Genomic DNA, 23,013 nt, shown 5'->3' with positions numbered 1-23,013 from the left:
CTCACAAGTGATGGACCTGCATAGGGGAACCAGGACTCCTGTAAGCCTCCTCACAGAAGCGATGGTGACACTGTCCATGGGCTCCCCTCAGACGACAGTCACGTTGCTACTTGGCCCATCCCTTTGGTCCTGTGTTCGTCCACTCAGAGTCCTCTTGATCTTTCTTCCTGCTAATGAGTTTTTCCCCATGATGGTCCAACGACTTGGGCCTTTCTCTCCACTCCCGCAAAATGGGTATAGCCCTCATCTCTAATAATCTTTTGAAACAACCCCTGCTTTCCCTTCTCCCTATTTACCCTCCGTGCGCACGCACCCACACACAGACACAGAGCCCATTACAGAACTGCCTTCCTTAGATACCCTCTGATCACAAGTGATGAATGATGCAGCAGTGGGCTGCCCCTGTGGTCAGGGAACATGTGGTTCCACATGGTTTCTACGCTGAGTTGTTCAGAAATAAGGAACTGCTTCTCTTCACACATCCCCTGTACGTTTCATTTATATCCCAACTTCCTCCATGCTAGCTTGGCCAACCTGCCCATGGAAGCCAGGTCTGACGGCTTTTTTGAGAAAATGGATATGAAAAAAGATGAGGGGGCAAGTCACCGAGAAATCAAACCCCCTTCCCCAAATCACAAAGAAAAGCAAATCCCCACCGGGGTCAAGAGCAGGACCCAAGGGCTCCTTTTGATGCACAATGACTTCACTGCTTATTAAACCACAAGGTCTGAGCGTTGGAAGGAACCTTACCAGATCTGTCCCTTAAAGAGTAAAGTCAACCCCAAAGTTTTCCGGATCTGCAAATGAAATTTGGATTGGTTAAGAAGCAGCGTGGCGTCTCTCCTCCCTCCGAGCACAAATCCCTGTGTGCTTAGCTCTGTTCCAGCTCCAGATCTGCTCCTTGGCTGTGCTGCATCACTCCATGCTCAGTCTGGGAATAAGCCACCACAACGCCCTCCTTCTCTGCACTTCGACAGCAGGACGGTAAGTGTCACGAATGGGCTCCTCACTTCCTGGAACAGTCTGCACGTATATGTGGGCTTCTTCTGCTCCCGTGATATTCTTCTCCTGTGTGGGTAACCTCCTAGGATTCTTGAGAAAACAAACAGGTTTAAAAAAAAATACATCAAAGACTTTTGCTTCTGGCCAAGTTGGAGTAACAGAAGCCAGATTTACCCTCCCACCTGAAACAACCAACCGTCAGACAAAATGTTTGGAACAGTTTTCAATACATTGGACACCATCAGTGTGATCATTGATATGGTTGGGTTTTAATCTACCATCTTCCTATTTGTTTTCTATTTGTTCTACCTGTCTGCTGGTACTTAACATTTTTTTCTGTCTTCTTCTGTATAGATTTTAGAAGCACCTTATTGAGTTCCATGAAAAATATTTGCTGAGGTTTATACTGGAATTACATTTATTATACAGATCACTTTGAAGTTGTTTGATATCTGTATACTATTGAGTCTTCTTATCCAGGAGCATTGAATACCAACTCCCATTATTTAGGTCTTACTTAATATCTTTTACTGAAGTTTTATTATTCTCCATAAAGGGATTACATGTTTTTGTTAGATTTATTCCTCATCATTCTGTGTGTTTTTATTACCACTACAAAATGGTATTTTTTAAAAATTACTTTTTCTAATTAATTGTTATTGAATTTTAGCAATGTGAATTACTTTTTAATAGTGATTTTATATCCAGTAAACTTGTTAAAATATCTTGCTAGTTCTATTAATTTAGCTGTAGATAATTTGGCTTTTCTATGTAGATAATCATATCATCTGTAAATAATGACATTTTTGTTTCTTCTTTTCCAGTCTTATGCTTTCTGCTTCTTTTTCTTTTTTTTAAATCTTTATTGAGGTATAATTGACAAATAAAATTGTAAGATATTCAAAGAGAACAGTGTGATTATTTGACATACATATACATTGTGAAAGGATTCTCCTGCACTGAGTTAATTTCTACTTCTTTTTCTCATCCTGCTGTGTTGACTAGGACCTAAAGTATAATATCAAATAGAACTGGCAACAACGAGCATCCTTGTTTTGTTTCTGATCTGAAAAAGAATCATTAACATTTTACCTTTAGGTATGATATTTGCTGTAATTTTTTTTTTAAAGATGTCTTGTTTCAAGTTAAGGAAGTGCCTTTAAAATTTTTGGTTTGCTGGGAGTTCACATCACAAATGGCTGTATAATATTTTTGAATTCTCTTCTATGGAAATGGTCACATGATTTTTCTCTTTTACCAGTGAAATAAGTGATATTAAATTAATTTCCTAATATTAAATAAATCTTGAATTCCTGTCCAGCCAGTAAAAATATAATGAGAACCTCCTTTGTGCTTACCCTGCACTTCTCCTGTACACCAGAGGCTTTAAGACCCTTAGCTTGCTTGCCATGTGAATGATGTATAGTGATTATAACCAAGAGTTCTTACCTCAGCTATCCTGGGACTGTCATAGATTTCTGAAATTTCACAAGGCCTCTCACTTTCCTAAGTTGTTTTAAAAAATAAAACAAAATAGAGAAGAAGAAGAAATGAAAGGTTACAGCATTTGCCCATGACCATGATTAAAATCAGTGGTTCTTAAACCTGGCTGCACATTAGAATCACCAGAGAGCTTTAAAAATAAAACAAAATAAACAAACAGATAATAACTCCCCCCTCCCAGAAAAAACATAAACAAGAGATACCACTGTGAATTACTTCAAAAATAATCCAGGTTGACAGTGTGGAAAAGTGGGTGGAAGCGGAGATGAAACAAGATTGGCCGTTGTTAATAACTAGATTCATTATACTATTCTCTCTACTTTAGTATCTGCTTAACGTGATCCATCATAAAATGTTGAGATATTTTTGGTACCAATGCCACAGCTCTAACATTCAGAGATTCTGATTTAATTGGTTTTGGTGGTTGGTATTTTCATAGCCTCCAAGATGATTTTAAAGTGCCCTGAAAGACTGAGGAACCATTACTTAAATAATACCACCAACAACCACAATATTTCTTAATATATTTAAAGTTTACAGCTTGTCAACACATCTTTATACCCATGATCTCATTCCATCCTTACACCTCCGCTTACCTCTTAAAATAAGTTGGGTAGGGACCTCCCTGGTGGCGCAGTGGTTAAGAATCCGCCTGCCAATGCAGGGGACATGGGTTCGAGCCCTGATCCAGGAAGATCCCACATGCCCGCGAAGCAACCAAGCCCGTGCACCAAAACTACTGAGCCTGCGCTCTAGAACCCGCGAGCCACAACTACTGAGCCTGCGCTCTAGAGCTTGTGAGCCACAACTACTGAGCCTGCATGCCACAACTACTGAAGCCTGCGTGCCTAGAGCCCGTGCTCCGCAACAAGAGAAGCCACCACAGTGAGAAGCCTGCGCACCACAGTGAAGAGTATCCCCTGCTCACCACAACTAGAGAAAGCCCGCGTGCCACAGTGAAGACCCAACGCAGCCAAAATTCAAAAAACATTTTTTTAATTAAATAAATAAGGTGGGTATATATTTTTTTCTTTTTGGCCGCACTGCACAGCTTGTGGGATCTTAGTTCCCCACAAGGGCAAGGAGGGATGGAACCCTGGCCCTTGGCCGCTGAGACCACGGAGTCCTTACCACTGGACCGCCAGGGAATTCCTGAGGTGGGTAGTTTTTATGACTCTTATTTTGGAGTTGAACTAACCAAGAAACAGAAAATGTTAAGTCACTTGTCCAGGATCATATAAATTGTACAGTGGCAGAGTCAGGGTTAGAACCTATGTTTTTTACTCCGCGTTAACGCCTACCACTGTGAGAACGATCAGGAATGTTCATAAATAAGGATGGAATTAGAGCCCAGAGTCTACACAACACAGTTGCATCACAACCATGGACCCTGGCTGGATGTGGGTCAGGGTGGCCCTTGAATTCTGAGCCTGGTCTCCAGAGCAATCTGGTATTTGCATGGGGTGGGGTCGGGAGATCCCTTGTGACTGATGTGTGTTCAGAAGTGGGAAAAAGACAAAGATAAACAGAGTCACATACTCCTGGACGTATCCCTACGATAGACGCCTCAGGGTCTGTTTGTCTCCCATCCTTCCTAAGATCACCTCCATCCTCTTTGTGAAGCTTGTGGCCTTGTTTCTCAAGGTTAGAGAACACACCTACTGTACCGACGTGTTTGCCGTAGCAGCAAACGTCCCTCTCCGCTGCTACTTTTTGCCATCCCAGATACCGTCCTCAAGTGACACAAGGGTTGTGTGACAAATCAGCTCTGCCTGGAGGATAATGTCATGAGTCTGAGACAGAAATTGAGGCACAGAAACATCCACCACCTTGTCCTCAGAAAACAGACATGGGTCCTGACACCCTCAGCCCAAAGCCAGTTCATCAAATACCGATTCTTGCCAACACGGCCAGACCCAAAGAAGCTGCTAATCACCTCGGTGGACTCACTGCTGCTTCTTCTTTGGTGAATCAGAGTAAATAGTAAGGCCACCAGCAGGGCCGTGGCCACCAGGGACGGGATGCCAGCTGCTAACCCAAGAGAAGGTCCACAGTCCTGCACAGAGAAAATAGTCAGGTTCTCCCGGAAAAAAAGGAAGAGTTTGATTGATTAAAAGTAAAACAAAACCCTACATGGACCCTAAGTATCGTACACAAAATCAAAAGGGTCATGAAATAACAGTGAAAAATTGTTTGCAACGTACATGACAAACGGCTCATTTTCATAGGAGTTAATGTACATAGTTTAAATCAATTGGAAAAGCGTGATAATTCAGTAGAAAATTGGACAAATATATGAACAGGCCATTCCTAGGAACAGAAATACAAATGTTGCATCAACACAGGAAGAGCTGAAATACAGTTCAAAGCAACAATTAGATACCATTCTTATCTATTAGTCTGGCAAAAAGTAAAAGGTTTTAGTGTATCCCACACCATTTTGATATGAATTTTTTATTTATTTACATTAAATGCATGAGCCAATTAATTTTCAGACTCCCATTTTGCTTTGATCTGAGTGGAAATAGCCATGCTTGTAGCCCCATAGGTTTTCAGATTTGCAGATTATTTGAAAATACCAAAGATAGTGTTCAGAATCTCTACACACATGCAATGTCGTATAATACTGGATTCTTCTTCATTTTTGGGGGGGGTGATTTTATTAAAGAATGACATGATACGTAAAAGTATATACATTATAAATATACAGCTTGATGACTTTTCACGTGATGAACCCACCCATGTAACCAGCACCCAGATGAAGAAACAGAACATTACCAGCCCCCCAGAAGCCCCTCGGGCTCCGTTCCAGTCACTGCATGTGTAACCTCTATCCTGAAATCCATCACCGTAGGTTAGTCTTGTCTGTTTTTCAACGTCATCTAGATGCACGTAGAAAGTATGTAGTCTCTTGTGTCTAGCTTCTTTTGTTCAACACTTTGGGAATCATCTGTGATTTTGCGTGTTCTCCTTCCCTTTTGAACTGAGTTGGTCATAAGAGTAATAGTTGAGGAAGATTCTGTGCTTGGTGACAGTTCACATATCAAACTTTAATCCTCAAAACGAATGCATGAGATGGGTACAGCATTATCCCCATTTTCTAAGTGACCAGACTAAGGCTCCATAATTTAAGTGATATACTTACTGCTCCTTTCCCACTGGTAACAGCTGGGGAGGAAGTCTGGGTGGAAAAAGAATATACGTCTTAAGAAAACAAAATCACACGTCACGCATCACACAACACAGTCTGTCCAAGGCTAAGCTGTAATGCCTGAAGTATATACCTTTGCTAAACTTTTTATTAAAAACAACTGCCGAACAGAACCCTCTTTGATTGCTTCTCAGGTAAGAAGGAATAAAATTGGGTTACAAGGAGAGAGAAATCAGAAATTCAGGTGAGGTCTTCATTATACACCCTGTGGATTTGCCATAACAGGTTTCAGAACTCAAAAAGGTTTTCTCCTGTCCCAAGTCCCCACACCCTTCCCAGCACACTTTGGGCCTACTTGTCCCCGTTGCTAGAAGGGAAAAAAATTCAATACCAGTGGAAGCCAGGCTCTTTAAGGAGGCCTTACCTGTTTCCAAACTGCAGTGAAACAAATGGCTTGGGCAGGTATCTGAAGCTGTGAAGTATCCATGCTCCTGGGGTAATTCTACGCTGAATGAGTAAGTACATGTTCCCATGTCACATCTCCACTCAAGGAGGGGCACTGGATTTTACCCATTTATGAGATATATCAGATGAGAGTCTTATCTGGATCAATATATCTCAGGGCACAGAGTTCCACATTAGCAACTGACCCACGTAAGCTACGCTAGGTGATGCCGTGTGGGGTTCAGAGCACGAGTCCTAGGCTCACACTAGCCGGAATGAAATGGCGATTTCTCCACTCACAAGCTAACGAGCCTCATTTCTTCATCTATATAATAGGGCTGTGAGTACCTACCTCTAGGATTGGTAAGAGGATCAAATGAGCGCCAGGAGTATAAGCTTTTGTCATTCCTTTAAACTTGGCAAAGCTCTGGCCAGACCTGTTATATATTGAATATTCTCATCAACCTCAGTGAGTACACTGGAATCCCAGGGGCTTGGACTTTTGACAGTTATTGTCTCTATTTTACAAAAAAAAAAAAAAAAGATCCGGATCTCAGAGAAGTTATAGGTCTTCTCCCAGGTTTCACAGATAACCATAAATCTACCCCGAATGTGGATGTTTGCATTCCAAGCCTAAGCCCCTTTCCCAGAGAGCTCCCATCAAAGGAGAGATTTGCTAACCAGGTACTGACACTTGGTACTTAAATGGCTACAGTTTTTAAAAATAGAACTACCGGGGCTTCCCTGGTGGCGCAGTGGTTGAGAGTCTGCCTGCTGATGCAGGGGACACGGGTTTGTGCCCCGGTGCGGGAAGATCCCACGTGCCGCGGAGCGGCTGCGCCCGTGAGCTGTGGCCGCTGGGCCTGCGCCTCCGGAGCCTGTGTTCTGTGACGGGAGAGGCCGCGGCAGTGAGAGGCCCACGTACCACAAAAAAAAAAAAAAAAGAACTACCATATGACCCAGCAATCCCACTGCTGGGCATATACCCTGAGAAAACCATAATTCAAAAAGAGTCATGCACCACAATGTTCATTGCAGCTCTATTTACAATAGGCAGGACATGGAAGCAACCTAAGTGTCCATCGACAGATGAATGGATAAAGAAGATGTGGCACATATATACAATGGAATACTACTCAGCCATAAAAAGAAACGAAATTGAACTATTTGTAGTGAGGTGGATGAACCAAGAGTCTGTCATACAGAGTGAAATAAGTCAGAAAGAGAAAAACAAATATCGTATGCTAACACACATATATAGAATCTAAAAAAAAAATGGTTCTGAAGAACCTAGGGGCAGGACAGGAATAAAGATGCAGACACAGAGAATGGACTTGAGGACACGGGGAGGGGGAAGGGTAAGCTGGGACGAAGTGAGAGAGTGGCATGGACATATATACACTACCAAATGTAAAGAGATAGCTAGTGGGAAGCAGCCGCATAGCACAGGGAGATCAGCTCAGTGCTTTGTCACCACCTAGAGGGGTGGGATAGGGACGGTGGGAGGGAGGGAGACGCAAGAGGGAGGAGATATGGGGATATATGTATATGTATAACTGATTCACTTTGTGGTACAGCAGAAACTAACACACCATTGTAAAGGAATTATACTCTAATAAAGATGTTAAGAAATAAATAAATAGATAAATAAAATTTAAAAAAATAAATAGCTACAGTTTTACCGAAGCGCAATCTCACCCCACCCCCACCTTAAAGCTGCATTTACCTTAAGGGTTCTATTTCTCAGGGTGATGCCAAGAGTTGCATATCGTTTTGGGTAAAATGTTTTGTCTTCAGGTTACAGAAATTCACTTGGGCTGGCTTTGGCCCCCCAAAATGAGTTACCTCTAAGGATTCAGGGGTACCTCATGGAGCCCATGTGCAGTGGGAATCTGGCCTCTCTAGGGACTGAAGCTGGGGACCGGCAACTTGTCAGAACCAAAGCCATCCCTCCTGGGATCTCTCCATCACTCCTGGGTAGAATGGCCCTTCACCTGTACTTTTCCCTGCCTGTTTGCTTCCTTCTTTCTCTCTCCAGATGGATTTTCCTGCCCTCATGGACACCTGCTAATCGTACCAGCTAATGCTTATGGAGAACCTACTATGTGCCAGGCTGTTCATGTACTTTTCCTGTATCAACTCATTTATTCTTCACCATAGCCAGTGAAGCAGGACTACAACGATCCCCATTTTACAGAAGAGAGGAGTGAGGCACAGAGAAGTCAAGTAACTTGTGCAAGGTCACACAGCCCTAAGTGGCAGATGCCGAGTGGTCTGGCTCCAGGGTCCAAGTTCTTAACTGTTGGACTACTCTGCCTTCCATGACCAAATGCAGCATCCCAACCCAGTTTTTATACTTGACAGTTCAGTATGGCCCAGTAGGGGCGGACTTGCATAGGTGGCCCTGTCCCCAGCTCCCTGCAGAGAAGCTCTCATGAGCTGAGTATCCACCTTTCCCTACCTTCCAGGGCTCTGGTGTTCCCAGTCATCCAGCTGCACCAAAACGGAAGGGTTCTGTGGTAGAAATATGACTGCCAGGTAGGGTGGCCAGCCGTCCTGGTTTTCCCCAGAAATTGCCTAGGTGGTAGCACATTCAGGGCTAAAACCAGACAGTCCCAGGCAGGCTGGGGTGGCTGTTGTCCTACATAGGTTCAAAGGGAGGAGGGACAGTTCTCAGAGAAATGTGCTGTGAACCAAGGAGATGCTCCCAAAGTGATGACTAACAGTGTAAGGGCTTGCCTCTCAACCCATTCACCCTCACCGCCCCAAGCAACGGCTTCTTGCTTCTCTGAGTTACCTTCGTAGACTGGGCCAAGCCAGGATAAGACAGAACCCGGGGTCTCTATGGACCTGCTGGCTTCGAGCAGCCAGGGGGAAAGCGCCAGCAGTGGCCATATTAAAAGGTTTTGACAGGTAAGGAGAGGGATAGGGGAATTTGTCTGCAGACAACAGGCAGAGGCAGAAGCAGGGAGCAGAGTAAGTCAGGGAGGGTCTGAAGGCAGGGCCGCCCCGGGAGGGTAGAGCAGGTGCCAGGGAGTCACGGACAGATGTCAGGGCCGCCAGTGGCAGCAGAAGGCCGGCAGTGAGTCTCGAGGTTCTACCTTTCTGCTGCTCTCCAGAATGACGCCCCCACGGTACAGTAAACACGAGCACGGGCTTAAGCGTCCTCTTTCCTGATGATTCAGTTTATTCTCTTTGAATAACCATATGACTTTTCAGAAAACTTTGGCACAGCCAAAACCACTGAAAAACTGGGCCAGGAAAACACCTGACTCCATCACAGCAGCACTTCCGCTCAGAAAACAATCCTGGCGTGTTATCTCTACACAGCACGAGAACAGAAGACGGAGGACCAATTCTGGATTGAAACGGTCCACCATCATCAACTGCAAATCTCCATGTGGACTTGCAACTAAATGTCACAGAGCCATAAAACATTCATCCTTCTTGACCGAATAATTCCCCTTCTAGGCTACATTCTAAGGGAATCAGCTTACGTGCTGACAAGGATTTATCTATACCTACGTTTATCACAAAATCATTCCTAAGAGTGATTAATCACTTAAAGAAAGAATTCACTTGAAGAAATACCATGTGACCACCCTCAGTACGGTTAAAAAGGTGTACGGAAGACATTTATCATATAAAATTATGGGTAGAATAAGAAGCCCATGGTACAAATGCAACAAAAGTCAAAATTTATGTCGAGTCGGACAGGACTGGAATTAGTGTCCCCAGTGTTTTCTGCTGATGGCAAGTTAGCTGTTTTGGTTTTTTGCTATTTTCCTTTTCAAAATGTGTATTTATAATTTTTATAATCGAAAACATTTCTCTCAGCACCCCCAGCTCTTCGTAATGCCTTTGGAACCCATGTAACTTGTTGCTTCACGTGAGCTTTGGCATCCTGGAGGCCCAGTGTCAACTCTGCATTGATCTCTGCTGACCTGCCTGGTGAACGGGGACCGCTGTACTCACTGTGTTGGCCGGCAGTGTGAAGTTCAGTGAAAAACTCTGGAAGAGAGAAGGAAACATTAAAGCTCCCAGGAATGGTCAGCCAGGCTCCTCACCCCTCCACCAAATGTCACTGGCCCTGGCGGATTCCGACCACGGGCTCAGTCAGTCCCAGCCTCCCCTCCCAGTCTTGGCCCCAAAAGACGGCAGGGGAGCAGCGGAGCCTGAGGTCATGAGTTCCTCCCTCAGCATCAAGGCAGTCTTGGCCTCTCTCCTTTTCCAGGTCCTCAACCAGGGCCAGATTAAGGGACCAGCCAGTGAAGCTATTGCCTGAGCAGTCCTGACCCAAAAGGGCAGCAGAAACATCACTAGAAATTCAGCAGAGTGCTAAAAATTGCTTTCCCCCGGAACTCCCTTCAGGGAGGAAACTGTAAAGTGATGGCGCTTTCTTCTTGGGGTGGGAAGTAAGACCCCCCAGGGGCTCCAACAAGAACACCTGCTCCGGGCTTCCCTGGTGGCGCAGTGGCTGAGAGTCCGCCTGTCGATGCAGGGGACGCGGGTTCGTGCCCCGGTCCGGGAGGATCCCACATGCCGCGGAGCGGCTGGGCCCGTGAGCCATGGCCGCTGAGCCTGCGCGTCCGGAGCCTGTGCTCCGCAACGGAAGAGGCCACAACAGTGAGAGGCCCGCGTACCGCAAAAAAAAAAAACAAAAAAAACCCTGCTCCTTCAACCCCCTCCCAGGAGGAGAAGCTGAGGAAGACAAGCTTCTGTTTTTGCAGAGTCTGAGGCAGGGGTTCCAGGCTGGAGCTGAGCTGGTCAGAACGACAGAGGAGATGCTAACCCTCTGTGCCATCCCCTCACTCAGCAACCAGCCTTACCTCTCCCCCCAAATATGGCATCAGTATTTAAAGACTGTCGGCTCAATGGGGCACCAACATGTTAGCCTGCCCCCGGGTCAGACCCTGCCCAGGGCCTCCAGTGGCTCCTTCCTCTTCCCTGTCCCCATGTCCTGTCACTCCAGTTTGGGCTCTTTGATGCCAGTTTTTCCAGGCTGCTCTTTACCCAGTCCCTTCTCTGCCTGGATGTGAAAAATGGGTGGATTTTGCTCCAACTCAGCTGGCGACGCTCTCTGCCCCTTGTTCAGGGAGCTGAAGTCATGTGTCTACTTTCCGGACCCCTGCCACGCCCCCCGCTCGTGTCCACCAGCCCTGATTCCTGCCTCCTGGCTGGGCTCTCATTCAGCCCCAGCCTCCCTGGTTCCCCACAGCTTGGCTTAAACTCCAGCTCCTGATCTTCCTGAAGCCTCCCAAAACCTGGTTCTGTCGTTCTAGAAGCAACGTGTTTGCTAAGTTTTAAAATTAAATGGTAGCCAACAATGGGAAGATTGGGAAGGATTAGAGAATCCAAGAGAATCCTAACATTTCAGACCTGAGGTGCCTTCAGGATCATCTACCTCAGAACTCTCATTTTTTTAAATACATCTTTATCAGAGTATAACTGCTTTACAATGTTGTGTTAGTTGCTGCTGTACAACAAAGTGAATCAGCTATACGTATCCATATATCCCCATATCCCCTGCCTCTTGCGTCTCCCTCCCACCTTCCCTATCCCATCCCTCTAGGTGGTCACAAAGCACAGAGTTGATCTCCATGGGCTATGCAGCAGCTTCCCACTAGCTATCTATTTTACATTTGGTAGTGTAATATGTCAATGCTACTCACTCACTACATCCCAGCCTCCCCTCCCCCCTCGTGTCCTCAAGTCCGTTCTCTACATCTGCATCTTTATTCCTGCCCTGCCACTAGGTTCATCAGTACCATTTTTCTAGATTCCATATATATGCGTTAGCGTACGGTATTTTTCTCTTTTTGACTTACTTCACTCTGTATGACAGTCTCTACGTCCATCCACCTCACTACAAATAATTCAATTTCATTCCTTTTTATGGCTGAGTAATATTCCATTGTATATATGTGTCACAACTTCTTTATCCATTCATCTGTCGGTGGACACCTAGGTTGCTTCCATGTCCTGGCTATTGTAAATAGAGCTGCAGTGAACATTGTGGTACATGTCTCTTTTGGAATTATGGTCTTCTCAGGGTATATGCCCAGTAGTGGGATTGGTGGGTCATATGGCAGTTCTATTTTTAGTTTTTTAAGGAATCTCCATACTGCTTTCCATAGTGGTTGTATCAATTTACATTCCCACCAACAGTGCAAGAGGGCAGAACTCCTATTTTACAGAAGAGGAAGCTGAGGCCCAGGGACTCCTCAGAAATTACCTCACGGAGAAGTGAGAACAGGTGGAGCTTATCTCTTAAAACAGGCCAAGTGGGATTGGTCCATGTGACTCAAATCCAACCTGGAAGATGGTTCTAGAGGCAATAGAGGCAATAGTCCCAATATATGCAAAATTGATGAGACACCTGTTTTAGCCAGCTTTCTGGAAGGTTGGAATTCAGAGAGGTTAATGAATGAGAAATTCCTTTGCGAACTAAAAATTTTCCAAGCACCTACAAAGTATAGTTCCCCCTACCCCCTGCCCCAGAGATTATGTCTTTCAATTAGGATGTCCCTAGCCAGCCGGCACGCTTCAGTGGCCACTCTTCACTTCTCTGTCTCTTAGCAGCAGGGGGCCCTCACTTTATAGAGAAGAAAATCGGTGAAGAATTTGAACAAGTTGCCCAAATTCACACGACTGGGTCTTTTGGTGACAGCCTCTTTCTACTGCATTACAGGCTTCCTCAGGACTTCTAGAGTTTCTGCAGAATAATTGGAGCCCCCAATTCTTCTGCACCTCCTCTTCCAGGACAGTATTAGGACAAGAGGGACATCTGGGCCACCTCAGGTCAGGGTCTTCCTGCTCAAGGGACCTAACCACTACCTTTCATGGTAATGCCAACTGAGCCTGCAGAGGACACTGGATGTCTCTGCCTCAAACGCAGCTGCCCAGAGCCTTATCTCATCAGCGAGCACCGGGTACTGATGTCAGCAGGCCCAGGACAAAGCTTCCTTTGGGGGGATAGCAGAAGGGAGGAGCAGCAACAAGTGGGCCATTGCACGTGCTGTTTATCAACATTTGGATGACGAAGGTTTTGGCTAATTTCAGAAAGACATTTATATTTTGTAGAAGCACACTACAGCGCTCTCATGGAAAGAAAAACATCACGTAAATGTGGGTGGAGAAGACTCTCACGCAGCGTCCTTTAGAGAGGCAGCTGGGTGGGGCAAGGCAACCCTGGGCTTGGAGTCCCCTGATCTAGATTTGAGTCCAGACTCAGCCACTTAGTAGCTGTGTGGCCTGGGGAAAGTGAATCAAACTCTCTGGTCTCCATTTCCTCACAACAAATCTATTCTACCAGGCACTGTTTTTCCATCCTCAAAACAGGGCTACTATTAACTAAGCCCAAAGGAAATAATGTCTGTGGCAGCTCTCCTGAAACTGTAAAATACTCCAGGTGGAAGATCACGTGGTGTCATATTCTTCATGGCCTAGTCAGCACAGAGCGAGGCACAGAGAAGCCCCTGGGAAGATCTTGCTGGATGGAATTGTCTACATGGATTAGCAATATTCAAAGTACTGGGATTTGGTACAAGGCACTCATTGCTAGTCTAAGCACTAGGTGGTATCTACACAATGGTTCTGAAGGTACATCAGGATCTCAGTGGCTGAGTGTCACTCATTATGAGTCTGCTGTTTGTGATGGGAAGGAGGGGGGATGGGATAACCACCACTCACTGTTATGAGTGAGTGGTCACACGCTGCACTCATAACCTCCCCACAAGGAGGGCACTCTCATCTCTACATCATGGGTGAGGTGACTGAGACCAGGACAGTTTTCTCAAGGTCCCCAACTGGTAAGTGGGAGAGGCTAGATCACAGATCTTCCCAACTCCAAAGCCTGAATTCAACTCCTTTTTGTTCTTTTTTTAAGTTTTAACTTCTTGTTAAAAGACTTTCAAGAGGGCTTCCCTGGTGGTGCAGTGATTAAGAATCTGCCTGCCAATGCAGGGGACACGGGTTCGAGCCCTGGTCCGGGAAGAGCCCACATGCCGCGGAGCAACAAAGCCCATGCGCCACAACTACTGAGCCCGCGCCCTAGAGCCCGCGAGCCACAACTACTGAGCTGGCGTGCCTAGAGCCCATGCTCTGCAACAAGAGAAGCCACCACAATGAGAAGCCCATGCACCGCAAGGAAGAGTAGTCCCCACTCACCACAACTAGAGAAAGCCTGCGTGCAACAACGACGACCCAATGCAGCCAAAAATAAATAAATAAAATAAAATAAATTTATTGGGGGAAAAAAAAAGATTTTCAAGAAACAAGAATGCAGAGGGCGTCTTCTTTAGAGGACAGCCTTCTTCCTAACCTTCTGAACCCTCCCTGAACCGCCCTTTCCCCAGGAACTGGGTCCTGACTGTTGAATTCTGACCCCTAAGTCTCTAGTCTGGCTACTGCCCCAGCCCCTAGTAGATAGAAATGCGGGTTCTGGATCAGGAGAGCTCTTCCAATATGGTGCCAGCAGGCAGGGCCCCTCCCCACCCCCTGAGGCCCAGAGGTGGGAGAGGTCAGCCCTCTAACCTGGGCCTGCAGCCCTTCGGTCCTCCTGTCACTCACCCCTCCCATCCTACATCTGTTCACGTGTGCATGCTTCTAACAGGCTTTACTCCTAGATGTCAACTCCTCTTAACAGTCTCTTTAGAAAGGCATCACAGAAGCCTCTTCTAACTTACCAAGCTTCATTCGACTGAGTCATAAGCAAACGTGTATCAAGTCAATAAGGAAGGTGGAAGGTTTCCGATGCAACTTACGACTCTCCCTGTTGCTGATCACACAGCAGAAGGCAGACTGAACAAATAAGGATAAAGGCATGGGTCGGACCCATTGCTTCAACTGGGAACTGAAATTAGCCGAAACATTTACTTTGCACCCTTGTATGTGGGGTTTTAAAAACAAAACCTTAATATTAAAATATAAGATGGAATCAGCAAATACTAGATAGAATGTTTTTAAATGATTGTACATTGGAAAAGAATTAAAAGCCAAGCTCCTTAACTTCTTGCCCCAAGGGTACAGTTATACTTGAATTAGGAGATGTGAAATCTAAAAGTCTGGGGATTGTTTTTTATAGAGAGAAATGAAGGTTAGGCAGAGGAAAGACGCTAGCTACCACTCACCATTTCCGACAGCCTCCCGAGAGCTTCCTCCAAACACTGCCCTCAGCAAGCTCCTTTCTTGCTGGTGTTATTGGCTTGTGTCTTGCATTTGTAGGAACATCCAGCTGGGAGAGCAAGGGTGACAGGAGAAGAGGCGGCTCCCACAGAGCTCTGGCCAAGCCGTTTATGGTCAGGGGAGGAGCCCAGTCCTTGGCCCACCCCTTGGGGAAGATGGTCTTCTGCTTCAGGGCCACTGTGTAAGGGCCAGGTCATCTACCTTCGTCGTCTTCATTTTCTGTCCTTTTTACTTTTCAAGCCCCTTCCTTGGTTACACCTCCGTCTCAGCAAAGAGCCCAGAGCTGGCCTGAGAGCCTGGCGACTCCTGCACCAACATCTCTTTAGAAACAATGGGTTACACAGGCTGAGGGAGGCGGGCCACTCCACCTCCAGCTGCCAGGCCGTGGCGTGATCCCCGTCCCAGCAATGATGGAGTCAACACATCACCAGCATCGATGTAGGGGCCTGGGAGATGGGGGCTGGAGCCCGCTCTGTGTCGGAGGCTGTAGCTGCCTCAGTGAGCACACGCCTCAGGCAATGAGACGCGTGGCGGTGAGTTAGCTTCACCCCCTTTCTGTTCTCACATTTTGATGGGGAGCCTCACAGAGCTGGAGGAAGCCATGAATGTGGGCTGCCTTATAATTCTTATGAGTTCTTTGTTAGGAGTTTGCTTCTTTAAAACAATGAAGGAGTTGGAGTCTCATGTCCACAAAACAATTAAAACCCATCATTTGGTCATTTCAATGAGTGCATTCATTCATTTACTAAACAAATCTTTTTGACAACTTCTCTATGTCACGTATTATTCTGAGCACTGTCCTGGGCTTGGTGATAAAGACAAATGAGGCCCGAACTCTTAGGGAATGTATGTTCCAGTGAGGCAGACGGACAAAAATCTGAACTAAACAGCAAAAACCACTGTGGAGGAGCAAGCGGGGTGTCAGGGAAGAGTGACTGGGGTGACCAGGAGGCAGTTGCTTTAGACGTCTCTGAGAGCTGACATTTAAGATGCACGTGAAAGATGAGAAGAGGGTCCCAGGCGGAGGGAACAGGAAATGCAAAGTCCCGGGGAAGAAGCAGGCTTCCTGCGCTGGGACCAGAGGGAGGCCAGTGTACCTGCAGGGAGGGACCTGGAAGAGGTTAAAGACAGAGTGAGCTAAGGGCCCGTGATGTGAGCAGGCAGGGCACGGTAAGATTTCCATCGTAGAGCAATGGGAACACTTTCAGGGCTTTTGAGAGGGAGAGGGGATGATCTAACTGATGTTGACAATATTACCTGGCTCCTCTGTGGAGCCTGGTTTATAGGGGACACAAGTGTTAACCTGGAGACTGGTTAGCAGAGCCCAAGTGAGTGGTGAGGCTGGCTGCCCTGGGATGAGGACAGTGGAGATGGAGAGGAGTCAATGGGTTTGTGGCTTATTGTGGGGATAAAGGCAGTGAGGCTTGACGATGGAAGAAATGTGGGGCAGGGGAGGAGAGAGAAGGGGAGGGGAAGATCGGAATGAAGCCGACTCCTGGGTTTGGGGCTTGACTAACAGGCGTGGAGGCACCATCTGCTTAGGCAGGTGATACTGGAAAACGGGGTGTGGGGATCCAGGCACTGGGATGCTGTGCTGAATAAGACCTACGTGGCTTCTGCCTCATGGGGCTTCCAGTCCCCAAGACGCCACAGTGACGGCTAAACTGACTCCACAGGTGCCTGGACGCTGGGGAGACAGCACAGTTCAGAGAGGCCTGTGTGGAAAGCCTTGGCCGCCCTTCTGGACCGTGTGAGGTCTTAGGCAAGCGGAGTAACTTCTTCCAGCCTCCGCCTGAATCTATCAAGTGGAGAAAATACAGTTTACAATGACTGGACTATTTAAATCAGCACAACTGGTACAAATTATGCTTCTAACTTTGCTTGGTGGGCAGAGACTCACACCTGGACCAGAGAGCTGGACCAAGGAACTTGAGTTGGTGGCCCCTGTTCCCTCTGACTAGGCTGCCTGTGGACGGGCAAGGCCAGCAAGGTCCTTTTGGACTCTTCTTGTTTGCTATGCATCCACTGATCACCCACTCTCCCTCTGACGGACACGTTACTTCTTTAGAAGAATTGCTAAGACCTCCAGTCAGAGGGTGCTCTGGCCTAAGAGTCTGGGTCAGTCATGTTCTCTGGTCATAAGCATCAAAACAGACTCTTTTTAATTTAAGAAGAAGGGGAATTGGTTGGTTGAGTGTAGGGGAGCTCACAGAAAGAAGAGAGGGCAGGGACCCCAGCTCTGGGTTGTTCTTGAGGCTTCAGCAGCAAGGACTCCTAGATAGTCCTCTCAGGATATCCTCCCAGGGAAAACCAGCTCCGAAGTAGCTTGGCCCTTTTGCCCCTTGACCAGGACTCCAGTTCCAGGAAGACGATCTGATTGGTCTTGAGACAGACTGGGATCTGGGACCTGGGGCCCTTTGCTGCAGGGCTTGCACCTGGACAAAACCCTCCTCAAGCAACAAAATACAAAGAAACTATAAGGGGCTAAAAATAACTGTGTGCATGTGCAGTTGGGGCAGATCATGAACAACAAGATACAAAAAGACCAAAAAACCCAGCTGCCACTTCTGAGATGTCCGAGCCGAAGCAGGGTACTGTGCATACACCCTGCACGTGGTACCACCAGCGGGGTGGGCAGACCACCTAAGTCACCCTTCTGGCCTGACCCCTACCCTCACCTCTTATAAGGGACAAGCTCGCACCCTCAGAGAGTGAGCCAGAGAACCTGTTCCATGTTTTCGCTCCCTGGCGCTGCAGCAGGAGTCCCAGTAAGGCCTTGCCTGAATTTCTCATCTGGCCTCCTATCAATTTCTATTGATCAAAGAGTCCAGGGACCCTGGTTGGTAACAGTCTGGTTTGGGTCATGTGCCCAAGCAGGACCTAGGCCTGGCTGACAGTCTGCCCAACGTGGGTCCCTCCAATGTGAGACGCGATGGTTCTGCAAAGGGAACTCGACATCATCACGCAAAGAAGAGGTTATGGGCGAAGTGAGGTTATCGGCTCACTTCCTCTGGAAGGTATCGGGTCTGAGAATTATCACCTTAGAAACTGTAGAAGAGATGCCCTCAGCGGGTGAGAGGTTAGAGCTGCCAACCCTGCGATTCTCTAATCATTTTTATTTAAACCTGTACAAGCCCGATCACACGGATAGTTTGCCAGGCGACAACTGGTCAGTTTAAAAAGCTGGTCCATTCCAAATCGTAGGTGGTCTTACTCTGGTTTTAAAATATCTTTATCTGAAATATCAGTAGGGAAGTAGTGTTGAGGTAAACTGTGAAAACAAACAGAAGGATTCTGGTCGTTTCCTGACCTATGAATGTCCCACGTGAGAATCATTGGTGGGATCCACCAGGCAGTTCTAGTTCATCTCATTCTTAACGTGAGTTACGAGTTGTTTTGGCCAATGCCATGTGGGTAGAAGTGATGTGTCACGCCCAGGCAGCCACGAGAGGCAGTGTATGATTTGTCACGCTCTCTTTCCCTCTGCCACAGAAGTCAGCAAGGCTCCAGGTAGCAGCTGCTCCATCAGCCTAGTCCTGACTGAGGACGGTGTGGAAGGGCTTCCGGACACCAGAGATGAACACGTAGTATGAACAAGAGATAAGTCTTTCTTCTGTAAAGACCCTGACAGGTGAGGGTTTTTTGTTGTGGTGGTGGCATAAGCTACCTTATCCTGACAGATACATAGAGCACTCATACCCCTGCACCACGGGGGCTCATCCTTTAGGTACTGGTGACTGCAAAAGGGCAGAAAAGGCATAAAACCTTGACACTCTACGTAGAGCACAAAACAGTTGCGTGTGTTAGTTTTGCATTAAGATTGAGTGTTTCTAAAAACATGGCGCCATATTACCTTTCCCTGATTTGACCCACAAAACTGCAAACACACCCTAAAGTCTCTTCATCTGGTCAACCCCAAAAGACCGTCCTTGATCAGACGGCGTCTCTGTCCTTGTGTTAGAAATGGACCCTGTATCAGCCAGGGCCCGCACAGGAAATGAGTGATATACTCAACTAGCTATATTTAAGGGGGCTTATTAAAAGGACTATTTATAAAGGTTCCCCTTGGGGAATAATGCAATACGAGAGTTAGACGGGCAGAGTGTCATTTCCCCCCCAGGTCTGAAGGGACAAGTGAAAGGAGTGGCTGCCAGAGCCAGAGAGAAAGCCCCCTTATGGGAGCCGTGACCTTCAGTTTTAGACATCACATGTGGTCCTCAGGCTCAAAACCAGGTGGAGAGAATTGCTGAGGGACAAACGGAAGATGTCTACCACATCTAGCACTGTTACAGCTGCAACCAGCGCCACAACGTTCATGTTGTCAATTTCCAGACTGTTTGGGTCCAAGAAAGGCGGCAACTTTGAAGCCCTCTTTAGCTTTGCTCATGACTTTCTGGGTCCAACAAGGAGCTCTGTTCTGGAGCCAGGCACTGGGTACTCACCAGAGAGTAGAAAGCCAGAGAGAGGGTCCCCTTTTTTTTTTAATCTCCTCCCCAAGTTCTCGTGGTATTGGAGAAAATGATCACAAAGATCTTGTCTGAACTTATGATACAAACCCAGGACACATCAATAAATCCTCATTCTTTAATGAAACATTTCTTTCTAGACATATGTTAGCTCCTCTCCCCTTTCCCTTTGAAACTGACAACATTTCATGAAATGTACAATTACACAAAATAAAAAATACAATATATTTATAGATAATGCTCTAAACGGTTTTTCTTTTTCTTTTTTCTTTATAAAGAATCCTTCTAGGCATTTGGGATTATTTTTCAGAAGTTCAGTCTACAAAGGAAACTTGAAAAACATCTGCTGAAGCCAAAGGAACACTTGTTGACACACTGGACAATAACAATACCACGAATTATCTGAGATTTATCAAATAGACCAGATCAATGCAAACCCCAGTGTGATTTGCTAGTTAACAAGATTTTACAAATGATTTAACCAGGCTGAGCATTTCATGAGTAATAGGAAACTTAACTTTAGAGGAAAATAGTCTTACAGTGAATCGATGCACAGCCTCATTTTCTGTTTGGAGAAATTCCACAAGCTGAAGTTAATTCCAGATCCTTACCCTGCCCTGGGATCCAGGTTCTAGCATCTACTAGACCAGATTACACTAGAATTGGACCAGGCTGAAGACCCAGACCCCAAATATTTCATCGGGTCATCAAGATAATTCTCCGAACTGAAGCCAGTCTTCTTGGAGCTCTGTGATAGCCCCAAGGACAAAGCAGGCAGGGGTAATGTCCCCTGGGATATGTGCAGGAAGGTCACTGGGCATTTGGAAGAGCCAAGGCAGGGGCCTGGGTCTTTCTGCTGAGTGGACTTTCTCTCGTGAAGCCAGCTGTGCGTTCGTTGCAGAACCTGCACTGTGCGTACGTCCTGTGAGTCTGAGTTTCCAAGGGGAGTGGTCTGGCCAGCCCCAGCTGAATCAGAGCTTGTCTTTTCTGGGAATACGTCACTCACAGAAGGCCTAAATAAAGGTTTTCATAAGAGTCCCATTGTTTCAAATTGGCCACAGGTTGATAATTGTTGAAGTTGTGTTTTTGAAAATATTCATACTAGAGAGAGAAAAATAAGTACCATTGTTTCATGAGGGTGGCAAATACTGAGGCAGAGCTGACTCTGTTTCTGACTCCCTCTCACTTTTCCAGGGAATTCATTAATCTTCTTCAGACTTCTAAAGGCTGAAACTACAGAATTTTCATGTTCTTGGAGAGAGACCCTTACCAGTCACCTTATGCATCCTGATTTCAGTTTCAACTCTGAAGATCAGATGGGGCAAAATAAAAGCCACCAAAACACAGAAATCAGAGGAATGGAATCCACCCTATGCGGCGGGTAAGGCCCGAGCCAGGGACAAGCTGCGCTATGTGCTGAATCAAAGATCCCCCGGAAACAGGGGCTGTGATAGATCACAATATAAGAATGTAGGCTGGACCTCCGTTCGGGGCCAAGAAAGGCCAAGAGAGAGCTTGGTGAAAGAAGACCCACAAAACACAGCACGAGTCCAGAAGGGCCAGTCGGTCAAATCAGTGGGTCAGTATTTATCACACTGCATTGACTAAGGCTCTGACAGTTGATCCTTTACATTCATACATATATACAGACATATATTATTATTAATAATACTTTGTTTTTTGCTGTTTTAAGGAAAAAATAGTCCCATGCATTTCTTCTACCTTTCTTTGTATTCTTCTTTTTTCATCTTTTTTTTTTTTTAAACTCCCAGCAATCATTTTAATTAGACATAGTCCTCTGGGAGTGTATTCTGATCTTTAAAAAATACCACCTTTAATCTTTTACAAATACTTTGTTTCAAATGAGGTTGATTCATCCCAAAGGAATTCTGGTGCTTGGGAGTGATCTCGGCTCTCAAAAAACCCTCTCGTGCGCTGTCCTGTGTTCGATACCAACCACACGGGACTTATGGTCATGTAAACATTATTTAAAAATTATTCCAACATAAATACTCTTTTAAAGCTAACATACCACAGGTTTTAGCTCATAATGCCCATAGATGCCTTAATGAAATGCCATTCAAAACTACCTCACTGTTTAAAGTACGCCTGGAGGTTTCAAAATTATGTAAACAACATCCTCTACACTTCTCTAGGACAAGTGCCAAGTGTGGTGAATTCTGATTGCGGGTTGGTGACTGAGCGCTGGTTAGTCTGAGCAACGTCACCCATGCACTCTTGAACCCTACTGGTTTCAGGAAGTCAGTCACAGTAGACTTGTTCCACAAGGTGTTGATTCTTACATAACTTACAATTAACCAGTTTTCAATGATGTTAACCCCACGAGGAACCTCAATGGTCCCTCATAAGATGTCTTTGCACGTCTTGCAAATGCAGTTTGAGTTGGTTGTCAAGAGTCAAGGTCAACCACAGCAAGTGCCTCTAAAGCTGGAGGAATAGATGCTCTCAGCCCATGGAATCCCAAGGCCAGGCGGAGTCTTCTCCAAGTCAGCTAGGGCAGGAGGACAAGTCAGGATGTCTTCCTGGCAGATTAGGGACTCTCACCAGCAAATGTTCTGCTGAAGTTACAGCAGATGCCTTAGTCCTTTAATGCAGTTAGGGATGGAGGAGCCCAACGTGGGCAGGGAGAGCCCATGATGCAGAGGAAAGACTGGAGGTCTCCTTGCTACGTGACAGGGATCCTCACACACCAGCTCCCTCCGTGCACTGCTTACTGTGATGCCTTTTCTAGTCCTGACGCCCATATTCTCAGGTTTCATGGGTGCCGTGTCCCTGGCAGAGAGATAGCAAAAGTCTCCAGCCAAAGCTGTGAGGAGCACCTGCGCTATGGCCAGGCTTTTCTCCTCATTGCGCGGTGTAGACAGAAGATGATCCGAGTCTCCGGGACACGGTCACACTGCCTGACACCTATGGAAGCCCATCCGGAAATAGAGGAAGGACCCACCCAAGAGTGGGCTTTTACCTCATAGGAGCAAGGGACAAGGAGAATGAACAGGCATAGCTTGAATAGTCAGGGACATCAAATCTTAATCTTTAAAACTCCATGATTGATAACATTGCAGCTGGAATCAAAGGAACATCTTCTCTTTGTTTTGGCCGAACTTCATCAGATACACACACCTCCAAGGCTAGATTTTGAGTTTTTGTTTGAGAATAATACTGCACACTGCTTTAAGGAAATTCACAAGGTGCCATTGTTATAACAAAAACATTCTCATTTCCTGTTTTCCAAGCACAACG

At 46.2% G+C, this 23,013-nt stretch overlaps 1 protein-coding gene across 1 annotated transcript; it reads right to left on the bottom strand.

Annotated features, from left to right (window-relative positions):
* Positions 1 to 915: 915 nt before the first annotated feature.
* OPALIN (oligodendrocytic myelin paranodal and inner loop protein) lies at positions 916 to 11,057 on the bottom strand. The gene is made up of 6 exons (XM_033842411.1): positions 11,013 to 11,057; positions 10,076 to 10,111; positions 5,651 to 5,686; positions 4,442 to 4,561; positions 2,452 to 2,508; positions 916 to 1,092 (listed from the first exon to the last, which is right to left on the bottom strand). The coding sequence occupies exons 1-6, from the start codon at positions 11,055 to 11,057 to the stop codon at positions 916 to 918; spliced, it is 471 nt and encodes a 156-aa protein (XP_033698302.1).
* Between the last annotated feature and the right edge of the window lie 11,956 nt (positions 11,058 to 23,013).

The sequence above is a fragment of the Tursiops truncatus genome, chromosome 16 (assembly GCF_011762595.2).
Source record: "Tursiops truncatus isolate mTurTru1 chromosome 16, mTurTru1.mat.Y, whole genome shotgun sequence".
Taxonomy (NCBI): Eukaryota; Metazoa; Chordata; class Mammalia; order Artiodactyla; family Delphinidae; genus Tursiops; species Tursiops truncatus.
This window is presented reverse-complemented; position numbering and strand designations above follow the sequence as displayed.